Source organism: Chelonus insularis, unplaced genomic scaffold (genome assembly GCF_013357705.1).
Source record: "Chelonus insularis isolate UGA/USDA-ARS -01 unplaced genomic scaffold, ASM1335770v1 contig_25_pilon, whole genome shotgun sequence".
NCBI classification, from domain to species: domain Eukaryota; kingdom Metazoa; phylum Arthropoda; class Insecta; order Hymenoptera; family Braconidae; genus Chelonus; species Chelonus insularis.
Window position 1 is genome coordinate 964,989 of NW_023276451.1, and position 24,871 is coordinate 989,859.

The window sequence follows — 24,871 nt, forward strand, 5'->3', positions numbered from 1 at the left end:
ATAATATTTGAATCAATGTAAGAATTTAACGATGGTCTTCTTCGCCATCTTTCTGTTGAACTTGAATTGCTAACGTTTACTAGTATTCTATTATAAATCGAATACCGGTTAGCTTTGAATGAGTAAGTTTGGTTGATTTCCGAATGCTGTTGTAGTTCTGGATCATCTTTTGTCCATACTTTGGTATATGTTATATTAGAAGTGTCAATTTTACCTGTTGTAATATTTACTTTTGCACAGTGAAGTCGGAAATAAATTAATTTTTTACCATAAGGATGGTTTGGATCCAACCTCAGTACTTCGAAATTTGCACCTACCAAAATTTAATTAGATAAATATGTGCATTATGTTTTGAGATAAACAATATCTTTTAGCGTCTTGAAGATGGAAGACAATTAAATTACTCACCAATTATAAGATGGTTTTCAGGAACTTCTGTGTATAGAAAGCTGATATTTTTCCAAAAGTTTTTCTCAACATATTCAACATTAGACAATTTATAATCGAATTTTCTATTTTTAGGAAAACTATATCCAACAGGGCGCCATTGTGATGGAAATTTTTTTCCAAAACCCCTATTCCAAGTCGATATCTTTCCATTTTTCATAAGTGTTCCACTATAAAGAATCAAATTGAGGAATCCACCTCTCAATTCTAATTGTGCTCCCGTTACAACTCTATATAACAAAAAAAGATTCAACCATTAGACTATTAGAAAAGAAACCAATTTTTTATAATTTATAATGACTATATTATATTTATGAGAGTTTAGATATATATGTACGTAACTTGTTCCATTGGTAGTCTAGTACACGGAGAAAAAATTCCGTTAATTTTTATTTAAAAATCCATACAAAAATTACCGTGCTGCTCAAGAATGTGAGTTCAAACTTACTGAAAAGTAAAAAGTAATGATCAACATACAAAAATTATAAGTTACATAAGAAAATGTATCATTCAGTTTTTTGAAAATTACTTTGGCAGCACCAGAAAATTTAGTGTTCCACAGCACCTGAAAATTTAGTAACGTTAGCTGTGATAACTACGTAACCGACAAACAATTTTATTTAAGTTTAGTGATAATTTTTTTGGTTATATAAACAAATAAATAAATAAATTAGGTTCATTGATAATTAACTTTCTTAACTAATTAATTCGTTGGAATGAAATACGGCACACGTTTTACAATACTGCCCCCCCCCTATCCCTACGATCGGGATCTTACGCAGAAAACCTGTGTCGTCGATACAACCACCCGGCTCTCCGAAGAGATCTTCCTCTCCCGCTCACGGTGGCCCGAGAAAAATCATATAAATGACTTTTGTCTCGGCCGGGACTCGAACCCGCGACCCATCGTGTGTCAAGCTGACGCTTACCCATGAGTCCACCGCGTCAATCCGTTTAAGCTTATCATAAATTGTTAAGATATAACGTGTTGCCGCCAATATTGAATCGTAACGAAAAATATGAATGTCATCTTTGTTTACAATATGGAAAAAGTAACTATAGCACTGAGGGTGTTCACACAATCAAAAACAAAAGCCGTAAGATGTACGCATGCGTACAAACCAATTTTTAACTTATTATGATGTTAGTATGCACGCGTACGTCTTAAATTGTACGTTTTACGGCTTATGTTTTTGATTGTGTGAACGGTCTTACAATACAAAGAAAGATTGTGTTGGACCGATAATTCGAAGATTCCCGACCCAGCACGGAAACTCTCGAGAATAGAAAAAATTATAGGAGAGCACCCGAATTTTTCCTACCACACGGATCATAATAAATTATATACAGATTCTCATTTTTTTCTAGTCACTTACTAATTTTTGTTTAAAGTTTGAATAAAAATTAATATTTATCGAATATTACCGTGCTGCATAAGAATTTTTACTTTTACTCTTCTTAATAAATATTGAATCTATAATAAAAATTTTAAAAGGATTACTAATTTTTCTTTGAAGGTTGTCTTAATTTTTTAGGGAATTGACATTTGCGCGTGGATTGTTGTGCTGAGCACGGTAATTTTTATTGGAATTTTTTCTCCGTGTATTGTGGGTGATAGGTCAATAGCATATACATTTTTTATGCTAGATCCATATTCATGAGTTGGTCGGCAATCATAATATTTAGTAGATGTTGATGCTAAAGCTGATTTCATTTTTATTAAATAATAATAATTCCATGTCGACAAATAATGCGATCTCAATTGATTCAAGTTTATTATGTTCGATGAAGAAACATTTGATAAGATAGAATTTAACTTATAAGCTGAGGTAAACATGACAAATGCTCTGAACTGGGTTTTAATAATAAATGAATACAATGAAATCAGAAACTGCTGTCGTGTAGAATGGCTTTCACAAAGGTGATCAAAATTTTTCTAATAAAAAAAAATACCTTCTATTATTAAAATATTTTCGTATGATTTTTATCATTTGCAGACAAATTGATTAAAGATATTTACTTACGTTCAATTTATCAGTAATTCTGTCAAAAAAATTCTTTTCATCTGCTTGCAAAGGTTGTTGAGAATAAATAATATCATTAATTTTAGTAGTACTATTGTAAAGACCATCTGAAGCTGGGTAAACAGTTATGGAAATAAAATGTTTAATTAGACGATTTGTAAAATAACCATCTAGAAAATCAATGAAGTATGATTCGAAAAATTCATTTATATTTCTGGCTTCTATGAGAATTTCATTCAGATCATCGTGGATTTGTCTAGGTATTTCCCAGTATGAAGAAAAACTGATGCTTTCCAAGTTGAACCGAAGATCTACATGATTTTTCGCTAAGTCATTTATGAAATTATTCACTTTAGCAAAAAAATTTTGTATTGTTGTCGACGTATTCAGTTCAGGATTTATACTTATAGTATCATATACATTTAGAAGATTATTCATGTAAATTTCCAAATTTTCTATTCGAAGAAATGAATCATCTGATGTTACTTCAACATAAAGTAGATTTGAAATGAGCAAAATTAGTAACCCAGTTTGTTTCATAGCTCTGAAAAATAATTTTCATTAAGTATAGATAAAGTATAAGTCAACTAAGTGATCATAAGTAGTTTGATAAAAGAAATATATTTATACTCACCTGTTTTGCAATACGTATTGAAAAAAACTAACATAATACTTGAGTTATAACTATTTATATTACTTATTCATTTATGATATTTTAGAAAAACACTTGCTCAGTTGTATCAACATTATGTTATCTATGAAAGGAACCATATTACAGATATTTTTTATTATTGTTAGCTTCATCAGTTTTTTATCATAAGAAATTAACTACTGATTATCTATCGGAAAAAAAATCTTTTATGTATATTTATGAAATGCTAAAAATAAAAACACAATAATTTTATGGCAATAAATAAGTTGTAAGGATCAATTTTATGGTAATTTATCAATTATGATTAGTAAAAACTGTGTAGATAAATGTTTTTACTTTTTTTTAAATGTTGATACAACTGTATATTCAGAGAAGAAATATATAAAAATAAGAAAGTAGGCTGAAAAAATTCTGTTGTAGTTAAAATTTCAATACTTGAGGTATATTAATAGAAAATTTCTTTTTAACTATGTTGTTTTAATTGTTATTAACATTATTAAAATTACTACACATAAAATTCGTGAAGATTTAATTTCCAAGCTCTAATTATTAAGAAAAGATTACAATGTACAAAATAATTATAGTGAAGCAATTGTGCAAATAATTAAGCATTCATAATTGTGTTTAAGATTGTATATTATATTAATTAAAATTTATTTTTTCAGGACCATGATATCACATATTTTCGTTAGTTTTTTGATTTTAAATATTCTTCATTCTGAAGTAAATTCGGTTTTGACACCAAACCCTACTTTTGACATGACAAATGCAGCTATCTTTGCCTATAAACTCTTAAGAATATATAATTATGAAAACCGAGATAATTTAGATGTTATTCAAATTTTGAACCGAATGTCAATTGAAATAATTAACTTACTCTATGACTCCGCCGATTCAATCACTCAGATAAAAGAGACTGAAAAAAGCATAAGTTTACCATCGAATTTCCATGCTCCTGATGATATTAAAAATAATTTAAACGAAATTGATATGGCAATAGAACGAGTAGATCGGTTATTCCGACCATTCTTGTATCAATATTTAGATCAAAATATTTCTATGATTTCATTAAAAGCTATCATGGTAAAAGCTATAGATGTAGATCCTAATAGTCCCCGAGAGAGTGTGCAAAGAATCCATCAAAATATTCATCCTGAAATGAGAAATATTGACGGATTTTTTAGCAAACTGATTGAATATATGAACGTAAGCAGATCTATTTTTAATTTTAATAATTTTACAATAAAAAAAAAATTCATGAAAATTCTTAACTTATTAGACGAATCTCTTTCCATTTTGTTTCTTTATGAATCCAAGACATTATATGGTTGAACTGTATCAAAGTATTGTCACAATGGAACTGAGAATGTTTGTGATGAGCACGTTCGCTTATAAGTTACAATCTATTTTAACGAATGGTAAATCGATAAACACTACTGTCTTTATTAAAAAAAATTTAATTGAATTTATTATCAATACTAAAAAATTAATTTTTTTTCAACCTACAGGAAACTGTGTTGAAGATCTGGAGCAAATGAAAACTGAACATCTAAAAAGGAGACAAAATTATATAACAGAAATGCAGAAAGCATTATCACGAGAATCTCATGAATTTTTTCACTGTTATCCAATTTACGATTCTGATTATACTCCAGATCAAGTTTTTGCTGTGAATTTATTATTAAAGGAAAGTAATTATCAAAATAATTGGTAAGTGTGAAATATTTTAACTCAAAAAAATGGCATTTCTTACTGACTTGTTGTTTTAATATCATTTGCCAATCATAAATAAATATTTTTCGATATTATTAGGGTAGTTACAGGAGTAAAATTTGTCGTAAAGAACAAAATACTCCATCTTCAAATCGAAGAAGGTAAGTTGATGCCTGGTAGTCACATAGATCCTGGAAGTGAACGATGGATTCCAGTGGATGATATGGACTATGACTTGGGCACATTTAATCAAAGCAATAGTCAAATATCTTTACGTGATGATATTGAAATACATCACATTGGTCTATGGGATTATCTTCAATACTCAACATTTAAAGCTCCTAAAAATTATGTTGTAATTGGTAAATAATTGTTAACTGCAAATACAACTTCAATGGATTAATATATTTTATTATCTGCAGGTGCAAAATTTGAAGTTCATTATATTTATCCAGGGGATTATTTAAATAAAACGATTATTCATCTTCGACTGAAGTATGCTGAAATTAATTATACCACAGGGCAAATTTACTCTTCTAATGTGAAGTTTAGTGAAACATTCGATGAAGAAAAATCAGAATTAGAACGGTATACAATTATTATATTTAATTTATTATATTTTTATCAAAATTATGTTCATGAAGAGTTCTCTATTAGCAAATATTAATTGTAAATTTTTTCTTTAGACGGTTTCAACAATTTAAACACGGCACAGATAGAGATAAACAATATGTAAATATTGGATACGCAGGATTTAGAATAGCTGAATCAGATAAAATATTAACTCATATAGATCCACGACCCGTCAATGTACCTTTAAGAGTTCCCCTTTCTGGCATTGGATTTTACGAAAATTATCTGTTTGTGAGTAAAAAATCTGCATCGTTGAAAATATTTGCGCTTAATGAGACTCCTTTTTATGATCGTATGGGACCATTTTTCTACAATCATGAGGATGAAAGAAAAAAATTATTCACTTGCAATGTATGTAAGAAGCAATAATTCAAACAAATCTGAAATCTGTATAGATTACAATTTAAAAATCATAGTTAAATAAAAATAATAATCAATAATATTTCTTTCAATTTTTACCGATATGTTTATATATAAATTTATAGAATACATATCAGATATTTCAACGATTTATATGGTATATCGAGGTGCCAAAATTAACGAATTAGCAACTGTATATCACCTAAATTAATATTAATTATTACTTTCATTTATAGTAAATACAGGTTTTTAATACATACTTATTGACACCAGTAAACATATGAATAATTATTGTAATTAAATGAGAGAGAATGACGTAGAGAATAGAACTTGATTTCCTCTAATTATAATAACAATGTTTTCTGTATTATCGACTCAGTTCATAACCGATATAAACACTATTCCCTTTATCGACTATAAGGTAATAAATTAGCTATTGGTAAAGAAGAAATTGGTATCGATTGAGAAAAAAATGGAGTTAAAAACAGATGGCGTAAGTCTAAAGATCTTTATATTCCTGAAACTCAGACGATGGCTTCAGTCTTCTTGGCGACTCGCGCGGTTGTTAGTCGATAGTTTTGTCGCTGTGTGTATTCGTTTTGTCAATTTTATTATATTTTTTTTATTTATCCTCATGCTTTTTGAGTGAATCGTGGGGGGAATACAAGTGAGTATATGATTCAAGCGTATTTAGTGAGTGCATATTTAACAAGTGTTATAAGGAAAGAAAGAGGATAAATTTGTATATTATAGCGTCCAATAAATGCCGTCAACATTCTAACCTAGTGGTTGGGTCTACTGTACGTAGTAAAAGTCAAGGTACAAAAGTCCATATAAATTATTGAATAAAAATAATTCATAGGACAAAAAATTATCTACATATGAAATTGCATATAATGATATATCGAACCACCTAACCTTACTTTAATCATTGCAAAAAACATAACCACGCGTCTTTCTTTTTTTCTTTTCTTTTTCATTCTCCTCATCGTTTAAAAACTCACCTGCTTCACTTCCAGACTTGAAGAGTCGAGGGAAAAATCAATGAATTGGCATCACGAGCAAATGTTTGAAATATTTGCTATTTAACAATCAAGTAATTGACTATCACTGCTTCTGTGGGTTATTTGATAATTTCCATTATCTCAGATGATTAAGAGCATGTCTGATAGGATACAAAGCTATACTTTTCTGTCCATTAGTGACTTATTATATATAGCCATTGTGTTGGAAAGGATAACTCTTCAAAACTCGTGAATGTGTGGTGAATTTATGTTAGGTGTCCTAAGCTTTTGTTTCTTAAGTTCAGCACAATATGACATATAGGAGTATTCAAATGGAAATAGATACCTGAAATAAGAATAGACTATGGCTTAAATACCAAAGACATGCCATTGAACTGGTCATACATTGATTGAACTAAAGCTTTTAACATGATGATTTTTGTTGTTTTTTCAATTGATTTTATTTAAAAAAACTAGTTATTTATCTAAACCTTTATTTCTTTTTAATTCAGGATCAATTACTTAAAAGGACCTTGAAACTTCAGGCAACTGGTCTGACGATCTTTAGATTAGTTGTATAATCTTGTTACTTTTTATTATATGCTTTCATCGATGGCTTGAAAAATTTTCTTGAATCAATTGATGAGTTTTTTGACTTGATCTGGCTTCTTAGAGAAATGAAAGATAGATAGTTCATTTTAATTCCAAATTGTACGTACTAAACAAAATAATTTTTTTATACTTAGTACATTCTTGACATTTTTGACATAATAACAGATGGTTGGTATGTGTTATTAAGTTTACCAGAGAACTCGCTCTTTTTAGTACACAATTACCTTAAGTACATGGATAAATGTTTTATGGAAGGTATATAATTTATTTCTTTCTTTTATGTTCGATAAAGTAACTACGCTTACTTTTTATTGAATATAATTTTCGATAAAACATTAATACATAGTTGGAAAGTTTTTTTCAGGTATCATAGACTGGTCAAAGTTTTTGTGATATCTTTTTATTACAGTTGACAATTGCGTAAACTCCGAAAATCTTAACAATTAAAATTCTAATAATTGAAGTTATTAAAAATCCTGCGAAACTTCTTGACAAATTCATTATTCACTGAAAATTATTTAATGTACCATAGTAATGATTTTTTTTTTCATTTTCTACAAATCAATCTATTTGATTAGTCTGATACAAAGATACACGATTCTCAAAAAAGAGCAAACCAGAATTGTTTGTAAACCTTGATCTATATTTTCTGAACATTTCTAAATAATTCAAGTTCTTCATTGTTATCTTCAGTATTGAATTAAAATACATATTAGCTTAAGCTTGAGTTAAAGAGGAAACCCGTTCATTGCAACTTCATATATGTGTCTAAGGACGTATTAAAGTTTAAATTTAAAGTTATTGTATAAGTTAAAAGAGAGCAAAATCAAATTTTCTTCGGGGCCAATAAAATTAAGCTGCTTTATAAAATTATAACATTAACTTCAACACATGGTAGTTTTACTCTGTTTTTCAAAAATTAAATTACAACCTACCTACCAAGGCCAATAATCATCATTGAAATTCTTCAAATGTAATTTTTTACTCATTAATCACCCTACATTTCTCTCAGCAAGAATCATGAAAGCTATTCCTGCTCTATCAGCTAAAATAGCTTATATGTCATAGAGAAATTGATTAAAAAAATTCTTCTAAATGTATAACTTCATAGAAAATTTTTTAGAATAAATTAAAATTCATATTATGCATTACTGATTTAACCAGTTTTTCAATATACCTACCTAGCTATCAACTGGTAAGAAAATCTATTTAGACCTTTAAAAGCTCTTAATCCTATTGATTTCACAGTATTTTCATCGAATTGGAATAAAATTTAATTCATCTGATAAGTTTATTGATCTTCAGCAGTATTTTATGAGATGTAAAAGAAATATTATAAAAATTTTTTTATCAAGTAATATAAAGATAGAAGTTGAAGTCTTCATGAAGGCAGTAAAGGAGAAGCGGTATCGAGAGCGTGAGAATTGAGATGACCTGGTGCATTTCTCTACATGCTTGTATACAAGTAGACGGGACTTTTCCTGGACATTTTATTCCCATAACACACGTGCGAGGTTTATACACATCAAACAGTAATGAGGTGCCGGAGTTTGCTATAAGACCAATTTGTCTTTCCATTTGTCTTTACTTTGCACTTTATCCTTGAGAGAAAGGCGTCTTGCCTTTATAGAATACATAGAGCACACCCTCGTATTTAAAAGAATTTCTCCGGCATGGAATTCGTCTTTTATTCAATGCATATGCATGTTGTTACTGCCTACACAAAAGTACAGACACATCTAATCGACTTTTTTGGAATCCACTACAATGTTATTCGTCTTTTCTCTTACGTACATGGTCTCCAATGACCATGACAGTCTACTGAACATGTAAGTTCACATGCAGCACGTTCATTCTACGTGCACTGCTTACTACTCACTTAAATCACCATTTTTTCTTGCCTTCTTCTTATTTTCCCACCTGAAGAAGTGGATATCAATGTGATGAAGCCAACTGCTTATTTGTAAAACGTATTGGTATTTTTAAGATTGTTTAAATGCTTGTTTTCTAGACTTCTAATAGTAAATACGCTGTTTCTGTTTAGGGAATACTAATGAACCAGTTGAAAAACAAATTTTATTGGCAGTAAAACGATGATAAAATTAATTAAATTACTGTATTTCATCATTTTTAATTTTCATTTTTGTTTATTAGGTTGAAAAATTAAAAAATAAATAATTTACTAATTTCTTTTAATTGATAAACAACTTTTCCAAATCAGAAAAAATATTTTGTTTACACATTCCCTTTACAACTGTTGTTGAAACAACGGTAGTTAATTAAAAATTCACAGAGATGAATAATTAATGACTATTTGGTTGATAACATTTAATTAAATTCATTAAAAGGGCGAAAGCGAATGATGCTTTACTCTTTTATACTGTTATGCTTGCAGAATATAATGCTCTGGGAGTATTGCTTAGCATTTGAAATTTTGTTAATAACGGAGATGAATTTTTTTCATTTTAATGCTGAACAATAACTCCTTTGTTATTTTAAATAAATATTAAACATAATTTTATTTCAAGAATCAATAATTTTATTCTATTCATTTTTTATTTATTTATACAAAAATAATTAGCTACGTATATTTTTACAAAACTCGTATAAAATTAATTACTTAATTATTTAAGGTTTATTTAATTATTTTCATATTTAATTTGATTTATTACTATTAACTCCAATCATAATTATTTTTTAAAATCATTAAAAACATTTTAGAAAAATTAGCTATTCAGTTTTGCACAACTTAACTTGAAACTCGTTAAATAATTAGTTACATAATTATTGACATCTCAAAAAAATCAGTATTATCTGGAATTAATTATTTTATGTGACCTTCATTAATGAATATATCAAGAAAAAAATTGTTTTTAAACATCTAATTAAATAATTAATTCATTCTAAAAGATGTAAATCTGAGTACTTCATTTCTATCCGTAGATTTCGCTGATAAAATTTTATTTATTGATGACAAGAAATCTTCAATAATTGAAGACAATAATCTATCAATTTATAAAGCAAGTTTGCATCGATGCATTTCGTTGATGCGTGTAGAGCGCATCGAATTAGTGGGACGATGGTTCATCATTACTTGGACTGGTGAATCGAATGAGTGGCTGGGCTGAAAATCCGGCCGTGCCAATTACCAAGAATGCTTCTATATGTGGCTACCACAGCAGCTTGTAGTAGATACGAATAGAATGGATCGTTTGGTAATGCACCATTTGTCAAGAAGAACGATTCGTATCGACTCAGCTGATAGGTGCGAAGATTGGAAACTCAGGGTCAAAAGTTGAAATAAGGTGTGCGTCGATCCCACTAATTTTGTAACAGATCATTTCAGATTCATCCTCTATCAATTATATTCACCTTGGATCTTTAAATATGGAAATCTTAACTTTCTCACTTTTTCATCAATTAACTTCATCTGAATACGTTCATTCAAGTGTATCCAACAATTTCTCTGAAGATTCATGAATAAAAAAATCATCAAAATTTTCTTAGCAAAGATTGCAAATAATAAAATGCATTTCAAAATATCCATTTCACAAATTTTAAAATATCGTGATTTTTAAGTGAATCATCAACATGCACGTGACTTTTTAAGAGTTAAAGTGTGCTCTTATCAGTCATATTAGCTTTTTTGAAGTAACCGTAAACCAACTTAAATAGGAAAAAACAACACAGGAAATTCTTTTGTAGAAAAAAGATTCAATGGTTGACTAGTCGATAGACAAATACGTGTAGAAGATTGCCGGTCTTCATGAGATTTATAAGATCTATTATTGGCTTTAATCTGCCAACTATTGGAGCATTTACCTTAATACAATTGCTCCGATTAAATATCTTTAGCGAATAAATCACCAATAAACTCTTCCATTTATTTCTTTAAATAAATCACAATAACATCAAAGAAAATATACACTTTGCCACTTGAATCAATCATAATAATTATCAAATTATTGATCAATTATTTTAATAGCTCATATGTTTAAGAAGCAGATTTTTAATATTCAAATAAAAATTTATTTGTCAACGTGATCCCATATAGATAAAATATTGAAATATCCATCAGCAAATTTCACATTCAAATTAATTCAGTTCGTGCTAATTATTAAAATAATCTTTATTAATTTAAAATGCAATGAACATTCATTGTTGTTGTATCTCTTGAATATGTAAATAACTTGAAAAATATTTTTGCAGATGTGAATAAATAAAATACAGCAGAGAATGGAATCGTGACGAAAGTGAGGAAGATTGAGAACAACAGTAAGATGGATCCACCGTTGACAAGTAAAGTCCTGCGGGCTCCTAGCCTGAAAAGGGGTCAAGAGAACATAAGGATACAAGACAGGGTAAGCATTCACACGATGATGTTACTAATAAATATAAATAAAAATATTATTCACATAAAGATAATCTTAATATTTAAATAAATAATCACGACTTTACCAACTGATGCAGAGTTTATGTTGCTAAATCGGTAGTAGGCGCCCTCTTCATCGTTCATACCATTATCATCAACAACATGTGAGGAATTGGTGTTTGAATAATCACCTTTATTTTCATTGTTTATTGATTTTATACTTGTTGGAAGCTTGAAAGACTTTGAATGACTAAGAATACTTTATCACAACGCAGTAAATCGAATCTGCTGAAAATTCTATAAAAAGGAAAAAAAAAATAATAAATGTCTTATTGAAAAGGCAAACTGTGTGATTCAGAGTCAAGAATATTCAACGAATACGTCGAAGAACGGGAAATAATTTTTTCTAACAAGGATCTAAGGAAGACTATGTATCCATATTGAGAGAATTCTTTAAACTTATCTCTGAGGTCGTAGAAACCAGCTGCGTTCGTTCCTCAAGCGCTTGACGTCTATGCGATTTCCTGTACCATACAAAGTAACGGTACGATCTATTGATTGTTTTCCTGCTTGTGACCTTCAACTATCTGTGAAACACACTGAACTTATCACCGATGAACTTTATAGATAATCATATAATCATCAAACAAGACAGTTTCACATTCTATTCGATATTTATATATAACTTGATTATATAGTAGGAGATGATGATTAAATTGTATATATCTGTTACTTCATTGATGGTGTAATAGAGGTAACACCTACGATTTTGGTTTACTTGGTGGTATAACCTACCATTCTGACGTTTATGATTCAGTCGAAGTTAAAATAATGCGTAGGTCGTTGTTTTGACTACCAAATATTCATGTCAAGTTTAATAATTAATGCAGCCTGAGAAAAGAGTTGATAAAGACTTGAAAATAAGAAGAAAAATTAATTAAAGAAAGCTAAAAGTTTATTTTATTTTAATTTAAAAATCTTTTGAAATGAAGTAGAATTATTACACGATATTTTAAGACATCTTTCAAAGAAATAACCAAGGTTTTTTATTTCATTTAATTTATCAGATATGTTGACATTGTTTTATTTTATTATTAACAAATAATGGTGGAATAAATTTCTCAGATTAATAAAATACACTTTTAATGTGATGAATTCTATATTTAAATATTTCAAGAAAATGATTCTTAATGACAAAACAATATTAGAAGAAACGAGCTAGAGTTCTAGTAGTTGGTGTATTTTTGATTGTTGTTATGACATGTCATTGATTTGAACAACTGTTCGATAATTATAATACTTGACTCTACAAATATTTCTCTAAATAATTAAAGCCAAGTAATTACTAGAATTCTGAGTATTTTTATAAATATTCATTTATTTTTCATCGTAAATAATTTTTAACAAATTAAACTTCAATAATTGGTAGTGTCTCGACTAATTAACAGTTATTTCAACATGACTAGAAGTTGCAGTTAATTTTTCAAGTGAAACTTTAATTATGAAGAATGGATTAGAATATAAAATTGTATGTTTCTACTTTACAACGATATTATTGAACAAAATTCAAATCAAGATGAAAAATAGCTTGACAAAGTTCGATGCAAAAAAGATAATTATTGAATTACAGCAGTTGTGAAAAATGACCATAATACTTGAGGAAAAATAGTAAAATGGTTGTACTTAAAGTTAATGACTCTTTTGATGCTGGAAAAAAGTGTGAGTATCAGATAATAACTCTGGGCGGAAAAAAAGAAATTAATAGAGGTGAGTAGAACCGGGCCGCGTGCGGCAATCGGCAGAGTACCGATTACTTAGCTATAGGGAGTGGGGTATCGCGTTCACAACCAGAGAAACCGACCAGTTCAGTATGAAACTAGCCGTCGTGGCTGGCTCTTGTGACAATGCGTTCATTATTTGTCTCATAGAGTCATTATAACATTTGTGTAAAAATATGTATTCACTTAAACAAAATATTCACATCATTTGGTATTTAACAATTATGTGAAAAGTGTAATGGATCAGTTTCTATTTTTATTAAACATTTGGAAATTGTGTGAAAATAGTTTTATTGTGAATATTTTTACTAGGAAGATATTGAACCTGATGGCTTAGTTCGAGGATAATCACAATAAAAAATGGCACTCATTGGAGCAAGAAATAGCAGTCCGGTGATACGTGATAGGGAGAGTATTCCTGCATACAATGTACGTTGGAGAGAATAAAAATAGACATAACTGAATCAAGATATTGACTAAACAAATCAATTATTTTTTAATTAATTGTATTATTTTTATTTTAAAAAAAAATGTATTATTCATTGTTGTTGATAAAATTTCTGGCTTAGTCCGATTTGATTATTCCTAAAAAGTTATAGAAAGTATTCAAATAAATTATTCACTATATTTATTATTTATATTTATATTACAAAAAGCTTTCTTATTTTTTACAAACTTTTTTTATTCAGTCGTATTATTATTACTAAAACAGAAATAAGGTTAGTGAGAATATTTATGACAATTAAACAAAAAATTCTAGAAATTCAAAAAGAAAGACATTTTATAAAGACAAAAAGTTTCTTAAAAAGTAAAACTCATTTATTTTTTAACTCTAACTAATTTTTCATACCGTTATTAAGATTTAACTTTAAAAAACTATTGTCATTCAATGAATCTTTTGATAATGAAGTAAAACATTATATTCAATTCAGAACTGATTTAACACAATTATAAGAGCAGACTTTCATCATATGCCCTTTTGAAATTTTTAACATGGTTTCTTTAGAAGCAGTTAAGGTCAAGAGGCTAATTTTTTACTCCAACTGCTGCCGCATAGAAAAATTCTTCTCTTATAACAATGCACTGTTGAAAGACCATGATTATGCAAAAAGAAAAAAAAATTGTCTAAAAAAAAAAAATAATAACATGTAATGTAATGAAAAAATCATAATAGAAAATAAACAAGATCACGTTCTAAGACAAGATAATTCTTTGATTGTTAACAGTAGGTTTTCATCAAAGAATATTTACAAAAAAAAGGTGTAATATTTGTAGAGTGATAACTATACTCAAATACTCTACTCCAATGACTTATGTAAATATAACCATGCAGGCTTTTGCAGACGACAAGGCCTACCTATGAGCCTTGATAAAGATCCTACGCGCTGAACCGTCACACGTAGCAATTGATTCCGAGAGAAAGGTTATTATTTCTAGACTGTAGGCCGCACTCGGCCTAATTCTTGACTTCTATCCTGTCCTAGCTCGCGTTCACTCTGTGAGGTAAATGAGTTTAAGACCTATGACTCTGATGCTGAGCTACTCATGATAAAATTGCTATAAGATAAAAGCATTATTTCTTGTGAGTCTTGACACAATTATGTCGCGAGTCGCGAGCCTCAAGATTCCATTGGTCTTCACTCTATGACCCTTGTCAAGATTTACCGATACTATCTGATGCGATGGGGATAGAATAAAAAACAGTTTAATGGAGTAGACTATGTAAGCCAATTTTCCCCAAGTTAATGAAATGTTATGACGGGTGTGGCTTGCCTGACTTGTCATTTAGGAGAGCATTTGGATCATGTTTGTGTAAATTGGTCTTGGCATAGTCATTAAGCTGATTGACCAATCCCTTATTCCTTTACCTATACCCTTTTAGACCTTTTATACTACCATACAAATTAATCAATCACTAACTTTTTTTCGTACTCATAATTACTACTTTTCTTCTCTTCCTTGCATAAGATACATTATTAAAACCTGATTTTAGTTTAGTCTTTTAAATTATGCACGTTAATTTATTATCTATTCATGTTAATGCTATCTGAGGTCAATAACCTAGAAAAAATTATATAATACTTTTTTGCAAAAAATCATTCTCAACAGTTTTTCTACATCGAATTGAATATATTGACAGATTCATTTTTAACATTAAAAATTTACTGATTAGTTTTAGTTTCATAAAATTATTGATTTAATTTACTGGAGAACTAATTAAAAATTTCCTTGGACACTAAGTGCTCAAGTTTACTGACTTAAAAGTGTTAATTGTTTCAAAAAAATTTCTTAGGTGCTAGTGAATTTCATTAAATTAATCTTTCTTTTCTTATTGACTGAATGCTAGTAATAATAATAATTTTCTAAGATTAAACGTAGCTATGAAAGCCAATTTCTTATTCAGTTCAAAGTTAGATCTTAGAATCAACTGTAAACTTTTCTTTGTGTAATCAAAAGTTAAACTAAAAGGTTTGTCATCTTTAAATTACCAACATTAATTAAGATATAAAAAATTTTTTTATAGTAGAAAGTTTTGGTTTAGAAATGTTACTTCTAAGTGTTGATAAAATCTTCAATACCACAGTTACAGTTATTAACATTTTTGTCGTTTCAAAGACAACAGTTATCTCTTCACAATTTTCCTCGTTGATTAATCGGTTATCCAATTAATTAAATCTGCTGTCAGTTAAATTAATTTCTAATGACCATTAAATTGCCTTCGTTGTTAATATTAATATCCTTTAGGAGCTATCTAGTTTCATTTTAAATTAAAAAATTTAATCAATATTTTATCATTTGATCAAATCTATCACATCCGTGTATTCTCATTATAAAATCACTATTTATTAATTTATCATGATTTAGGGTCGCTCTAAAATGATTGACCAATCCTTTATCTAACTCAGTATCTTTATTGCACTAAGTGTGAACCTTTCTATCAATTCCCATAACTAACGTATTATGAATTTTATTTTTCCAATCAATACTTGCTATTGTTCTAGAAAACAATTGATCAAGTTTATTAGAAATTATAGCAAAAAAATATATTTATTTACATTTTAATTATTTGAGAATAAATTAATAAATTAATACCATGGCTACATTCATCAGGAAAAAAAAATATAAACAAAATAATAAACTAATTAACAATGAATATTTATTATCAAACAAGGAATATGCAATTGATTTTAACACATTTTTATGAATTAGAAAATATTTTTTTTTAACTATAATTAGTCATGAATAGATCCAGAATTTTTTCAACCAAGGAATCATTTGAATTTCTATAATTTATTTTCATTAATTTCCTCAACACCATAAATAATTAATTATTATTTTATATTTACATCAATGAATCTAAATGGTCAAATTAAAATATTTATTCCTTTCATTCTGTTCTAACGTAATTTCTTGTAATAATTTAAAGTTGATTAACCAACATCTCATTCCACTTATGTACATCCACAAATTTCGTAAAAGTTCTTGCAAGTTTTCATCATTCTGAGCTAATGAATTGCGCGTGTTTGTTATGATATTTTATTGCTAGACATTAATATACTAATAATTATAATCGTCCTTATGTAATGTCATGGATTCTTAAGACTTACTAATCATGAATAAATAAGTTGATTGACAATACGACATAATTACTATTCCTTATTTTCATGGAGTAGTTTAACTTATTGATATTTTTTATTTTCATTTCATTTATATTATTTGTCGTGTAAAGCTTGTCGGTATAAGTAAACATGTGGGAAGAGTAAAAATGTGTACATTGTGATTTGAGGTATCTCAAAGGATTCTCCAACGACTGAATTGCGCAATCTTTACAGGACCTTGCTTCTTTGCTGGTCTAGCCGCCTCTTACGTCACTCGACAGCCTCTTTTATTCTTTTATGTTTACATGCACAAGTGCATTTAATATGTGTATACTTTTCTGCTATCCCTCCTTTTGGCTTCTTGACAGACATCTGTCCGATATATGCAGGTGCACAACTCACTAGTGCTATAAAGACAAGAGATAATGCGCATATGCAATGCCTAGACTCCAGTAAATTTACAAGGCCATATGAAGATCATCGCTAAAATGGTAGAGACTGTTTTATTTCTTATCTCATTACAATGTTGATCATCGTAATACTCATTATCACACCGAATTAAAAATGGTTTTTTAATATCATATATCTTGTAAATTGCTTCTGCAATTATCTTTTAATTCTGGTATTTATTATTCTTGGAGTTTGAATTTATTGAGGATTTTTTTTTGTTTTACTAATTTCATTATTTTTGTCATTAAAAAAAACTTAAGTGGGTTTTAATAATACTTTTTTAGCCAAGAAATTATTTATCGGAATTCAATTATAGAATTAAGTGCAGCTAATTTTTATTTTATTATTACTTTGAACTATATTATTGTTAAAATTGATTTATTAATCTAATTTGTTACGTGTTCATTCGAAAGAATGAAAGCAAAGTTTCCAATAATTCGTATGCATATTCTGAATACTTAAACTATTATGTAAATTTACTTCATGAGAATCTTACATGCTATTTTTCTAACTTAGAATTTCTTACATACTCAGTTTCACCTTTTTCTGTAATCAACTAGCCTATATTTCAAATTTAGAATATTTTCAAAATAATATTAATTTTAAAACTTAAGTTAATAATTAAATTATTCAATTGTATCATGAAATAAAATTGAAAAAATAACTAAAAATATTTTTATTAAAATTTTTAAAGTTTATTTATTTATTTATATACAAAAAAAATCATTATTTAATTTTATTTTTTCATGTAAATTAATATCTGCTATTAATAATAGTCGAACTTACTGCATACATTATTTTGATTTCGATTAAAATGATAAATGATCATTAATATTCATCAAAAATTTCTCCTAAATATTTACTAACAAATTAAAATCATTCTTTATCAAGTTTATCTTTTATTAAATTTAGTAGATTTAATATTTCTCAATCAACAATTTATAAATTATCAATTTTTATAAAATATCGGTACATGTATTGAAATGTATCCATTATATGATATTTTATTTCTCAAAAAAAACTTGATGATTAAATGATCACTTGTACTGACAATCAACTGTATTATTAAAAATACCCAGGATTACATAATTGCTCTCACATTCAATAGAATTGTATTTCCATTGTGGAATTTCTTTTGAATACTATTACGTGATACCCAATTTTCCAAAATACTAAACAGCAATAACTCATTGCTTTCACCTCGATATAAATGTAAATGAATAAATAAATTTATTTATTCATAACATGAATAAACCTCTACATCTCCAATCGTATCGCAACATTGAACACTTTCGTATAATAATTTATTTAATTGAGTGATTTAATTAATCTAATTATTTGTGAAATGAAATTAGATAAAAACAGAGAAGATTAGAAGGCATTTCATTCTAAGCCTCTGATATAATATGAATGGAATGAGTTTCATTGTAAAATTTTTGTTTTTTATGCTACTATATGTGATATTGTATTATTTTGTTGGCATCTACCTGTCGTATCTTGACATACCCACGTTCACAGCCCACGTGAATCGCTCAAGAGCGCGTATCGAATGAGCCACATTGATGCAGCCCACGTTGAGTATTCTGTCAGAGGCCACCGCGAATCTTAAATGCTTAACTGATTTGTTTTTTATAAATTTTTTTATATAAATGAATTAACATAAATCAAGTATCAATGATACTCAATTAATACACAATAAAACAACTGATAATTACATCAGTGTACTAATAAATATTTTCACAAATATCTTGGAAGTGATATACTACCGCATCAACGGATATAGTAATAATTGTAGGGATTGGAAAGAGTAGTATTTAAAAAAATTCATGATTTGTTACAGATAAAACTGGAACGTGTGCTGGGCGTGACTGTATCGAGTAACGCAGCATTGGATTGCGACACTACGAGTGAGATAGTTGCCTATCCTGCAGGGTAAGTTGATTAATTTCTAATATATTGATACTTTATTTCCTCTTTACTATGAACTTTTGTTTAATTTTTTGTTTTTTATCATTTAATGCAACGAATTAATAGTATATTATCACGCTAACAAGTTTAGGAGAAAATTCTCTAGATAGATACAAGATTTGCTATCTTTGGAAATTTCAATTTAGGTTTCTTAATAATTGATAGTACCAGTTGTTGATCTGTTCTCATTGTCTCGTTCACATGGTATATCTCTATTAGGCAATGAAACTATAGTCTCATATAGCTTGATATAATATTCATAATTTAATTTGACAATCAGAAGTTGATGAGAAGCAGTTTTATTCAAGTATGAATGATGTAGGCACTATAGTGATCATTTGACATAGTTTTAACGAACTCTGATGGTTGTGAATAACTATCTCCACTTTTACCTGGTAATAATAATATCAATAATTACCAGTGACTAGAAAGAAAATAATTTTTTCACGGTATGATTCTATAATATTGAAAAATTATGATCAATATTAAAGTATAGCACTAATTAGAGTGCAAAAGTTATCCAATAAAAATAAAAAATTGAATATCACGTGAAGATTTAGCTGCTTATTAACTCTGACATGGTTTGGTTACCAATTATTGATTGGAAAAGAATAATATATATTTATTATACCATTATTTCTAACGAATGAAAAATTTTTTAATTTTCCTCATCAAAAATTAACTGAATGTTGTATCAGAATATTTAATAATTATTTCATGTAGTTTTTTTTTACTGTATCTGACAGCCATAGGCCAATAACGGATTCTCGATTCACAATAAATCTATAAAATATAACGGCATTGATAAAATAAAAGTGAATTCTAATACAACATGCAAAGAGTTATAAGTAAAGATGTAAAAAGTCCAGTTACTGACCCTACTCATTAAACTGGCAAAGTAATCATGTTCACTGATGAACATTAAAAATTACAATCTCAGAAATGCGAACAAACCTAAATCCAGGAATTATTATTATCTAGTTCAATCTATAACAAGATCAAATACATATAATATGCAAGTACTTAGTCAGACTAGTTTTAAAAGGTAAAAAAAGCGATTATTTTTTGTTTGCTGTTGAGAAGTTTTAATTACTTGTCAAAATAATTTAAAAAGAAAAAAAATTGTTTTGATGTCATTTCCTACATTTTCTTCAATATATCAATTTTATAACATAAAATATACCTAAGTTCATAATTATACATAAAATCAACTAGAAATAAGTGATTATTATTTTTTGCTATTAATCATTAAAAACTTTGTAAACCTGATTGCTTAATAAAAATTATCATAACAAATGTTGTCCTTGCAGCAAAACGGATTCAATCTTTTAAAATTGATGAATTGACTGACATGATTCTTAATAAATTAATTCAGAGGAATATGAATGAAGTCTATACTCTAGTCCTCAATCGATTACCACAATCATTTTTATGATTATTGCGTTCACTGACTGACTGCCATCGATGGGAGATCAATGAACTCACGCATATCGACACAACGAGAGTAAGAGCAAGGCCAAGACCAAGACCGAGACCGTGATGGAACTTTTTTTATTGCGTCCTAATAAAACTCAACTCGTCTAAGTTGATATCTAGAACTTCTACTTGGCATCTCAAATGATACATCACCTTACTTACAGTTTTAATTATCTTAATATTGACGTTTGTAGAATGTTGATATATGAAAGTCTGCTGCTTTCATGTGGAAAATTAGTCTGATGTATTTGTTGCGCTGCTAACTCTCTCGACAGCTTGGAGAGAGGCGAGATGAGAGTGGAAGAGGTCGTGCGAAAAGCTTTTAGCTTCTCTCCCCTTCTCCTTTGACCCAGTAATTCATAATTGACTCACGAACTGCGGAATTGTAGCTGTTAAAATTTCTGAAGATTTTGCCTCATAATAATCGATAGATATCACTTTAAGGATATGATGTTGCAAAGCTCTACATAATTTGATCAAGAGGTGAAAATTGTCTCAAGCTGTTTTCTCATAACGTGAGAATTGATTTATCTACTGAGGGGAAAATTTACTGCTACTTGATGGGAATAACATATTTCAATTTGAATTTTGCAAATAGCTTGATGAAAGAGTGTTTTATGTATCTAGAGCTGATGATTTGTTGCTACTCGAAAATTCTTAGAAAATAAAATACTGTTGTTGATGAGTGAACTTGAAAGAATAATTTTTAAATATAAACTTTAATTAATTATTACTCAGGAAGCATTCACTTTTAAAGTTATCTTTGAAAAATGACTCCAACCAAGTATATGTGTAGCAGAATATATACATTAATTAATGTTGAAAATTCTCATTCAGGAGACTTCTATTAATTGTTTTTTTCCGCAGTCTCGATGAAAGTTTTTTGATTAAAAAAAGTTGTAACGTTAATCAACGAGGTAATTAATTGATAGAATTTTCACTTTTACATTTTTTACATTGACAAATGATTATTTTCAATATAATCCAGTTTTAGAAAATGAATTAACTAGTTATTCTAAAGTAATCTAATCCAATAATTTTTAATCATTTTCATTATTAAAACAACATTTATCGTATCACATTAAAGTTGAATACAGCAATAAACAATTTTCAAAATGAATAAACATTTAATAAAAATTAAATAAAATTTCATGACTCTGTTAAATAGATACTTAACAGACGACAAATTATTTTTAATATCTCTATTAGCTATAAAATTTTGGACTAAATTTACAACTAGTCATTCATGAAAATAATAAATAAGTGTCTACCGGAAATCAATAAAATTTTAGTGTTCTTTAAAATCATTGTTATCACTACAAATAGCTGAACAATAATTTAATTACTTTAGTGAAACATTATCGTAAATCGACATAACGATTTTACGCTAGACATTTACGTTACGTCAATAATTATAATTCTAGCCTACTTTAGTTTTTAAAAGAAAAATATTGCTCTAGAAAAGTAAGATTTATTTATGTATTCACACATTGATCTATTTATTTATTTATTGATTTAACAATGAACAAATGCAGTGCTATCATTGTCTGCATTGTGAATAAGAGCTGATTAAATTCAAATAAAATTGGTGAACTACAAATAAATTCTTCTCTCAGCGCAGATACTTGAGACTGTGCTCGACTAGCGTGACGAGACGGTGGTCTCATAGAGAAAGCCGACTCTGAAATACTCACTAGATCCTGGCTCTCGTTGTTAGAGTAGCCAAAGAGTAGATACACTTACTTACTATATGAACTAGAGTATAATATAACTCGTGTATAAGGATAAAATGCTTGAGTGATCTCATGTGTAGCTTCTCACACTTCTCTTATCTCTTCACATCATACATTAATACTAACGATATTGCACTTTTTTGCAGATGTACTGTAGTCTTATTTAATCCACGGAAGAATACACAATCACATGTGGTGAATGCTTGCAAGAAAACCGTGACATCACTTGCACTTGCTGGAGATGGACGACTTCTGGTTACTGGGGAATGTGGACATATGCCAAATGTTCGAGTTTGGGATATATCCGATCAACAAAATCCGATACAAATTGCTGAATTTCCTACTCATAAATATGGCATTAATTGTGTTGTAAGTATTGATTAATTTCAACACAAAAAACTCTATCTCTTTTTCATGTTCAGGGATCATCGCTGGTAAAAGTATTGATTGATGGTGTTGAGCAGTCTATTGGAATAACATTTTAGATGGATATTTGTTCTGGATTTGTAGAAAGATTTATCACATAATATTTTCTAATTTTTTTCTTTATTTATTTAGTCAGTTGTAAGCTCATTGCTTGTTAGATAGGATAGGTTTTAGTTTATCTGCAATCACTTTTAGATAGAATTATTCATTTCTGACACTAATCTTTATAAAGAAAAATATAAGGTGGCTTTGAATATACAAGACTTTTAGGATTTTCTTAATAAGGATTTTCCACTTTGAGAAAAGAATTTATTAGTCTTTGATAAATCTTATGAATTTTAAATTGATTGTATATTTAAATTTTTAAAATTATTGTTAATTAATTTTGTTGTCAAACTTTCAAAAACAAGTAAACAAAATTAAAATATATCAAGCATGAACATTATTAAATGTCTTAAATATAAATTTCATAAAATTAATTAATATTGTTAAACACCATCTTTTTGTTGATCATAAGTTTCTGACTACGTTCTAGCTAGTTGACCGCGAGAATTTTTTTTTTTAATAAAAATGAGAAAATTAAAAAAAAAACAAAATTTTATTACTCCAGCTTTACATAAGTTCAGCTATAATCATATAATTAATAAGAATTCTTAGTGAACCTGTTATGAATTTTTAATAATGAGGAAATATATTTGATACTTTAGCTCTTTTAAAGAAATGAATGTGATACATTCTTTCTATTATGTAGTATTTTCATAAGAATGAAGTTGTGGTTTTAATTCAGTTATTCCAGTAACTATAACTTTATTATCAATTAGTAGCTTTTTAACTAATCAGGAATCCGCTTTAGGTAAAGATATGCATTTTATCGCCATAATCTTTGCCAAGAGTTATAAAATAGATTTTAATCATCACCAAAAGACGTAAAATTTCGAGAATAATTATATCTTTAGTTTTATATCCTATAATTTAACTAACTGTAGAGTTATTATTATTAGTTTAACTACAAAGCAATAGATTTTTCTTGCCATAATTTCCATTAGAGAGTCATTTTGGTTTATAGAATGTAGTAATAAAAAAACCTGAAGAATGGATAACATCATAATTTATCATTTATAAATCTCAATATGTGTTAAAACTCTAATGCCAGGATTAAATAAGACATTAATAATGATTAAATGAAAAAAGCTTCATTTTCCTTTTATTATTCTTGATGTATACATTAAACATAAAATAACTTCTTTATTTGTCACATTTATAAAATGACTGCAATTTTCTCTATTAAAATATTTAGGTTGCTATATATCCTGCAAAGGAATAATATGAGCTGTGTATATTCTTGTTGCTATAATATTTATTTTAAAAGAATAAAAATAAATTTACATCATTCTCAAGGTTCAGTAGAATTGAAGTAATTATTTTTTATCTATTTCGTTAGATCAGCAAATGAAACACATAAGTCGTTAATTTCTTAGTATTTATTTGCAACTTGCAATAATATTTTTTAGCTGTAAATATAAAAAAAAAAGTGTCTTCAAATTATTTACTTCATCATATAGAGTTTCAGTGGTAGATTAAAAACAGTAGGCAAACTGGTAGAAAAATATACCATTTAAGGTCA

At 28.1% G+C, this 24,871-nt stretch overlaps 1 protein-coding gene across 7 annotated transcripts in view; it reads left to right on the top strand.

Annotated features, from left to right (window-relative positions):
* The first annotated feature begins 6,379 nt into the window (after positions 1 to 6,379).
* The window catches only part of Wdr62 (WD repeat domain 62), a 30,664-nt gene continuing 12,172 nt past the window's right edge, over positions 6,380 to 24,871 (top strand). For 2 of the 7 annotated variants that reach the window (XM_035079703.1, XM_035079704.1), the window contains exons 1-4: positions 6,386 to 6,648; positions 11,655 to 11,806; positions 19,485 to 19,576; positions 22,968 to 23,190. In XM_035079703.1, coding sequence (XP_034935594.1) covers positions 11,726 to 11,806; positions 19,485 to 19,576; positions 22,968 to 23,190 — 396 coding nt within the window. In that variant the 5' untranslated portion in view covers positions 6,386 to 6,648; positions 11,655 to 11,725. Of the gene's footprint in view, positions 6,649 to 11,654; positions 11,807 to 13,258; positions 14,025 to 19,484; positions 19,577 to 22,967; positions 23,191 to 24,871 lie in introns of those variants that run through there. The other 5 variants (XM_035079706.1, XM_035079701.1, XM_035079702.1 and 2 more) reach the window with 5 other exon arrangements.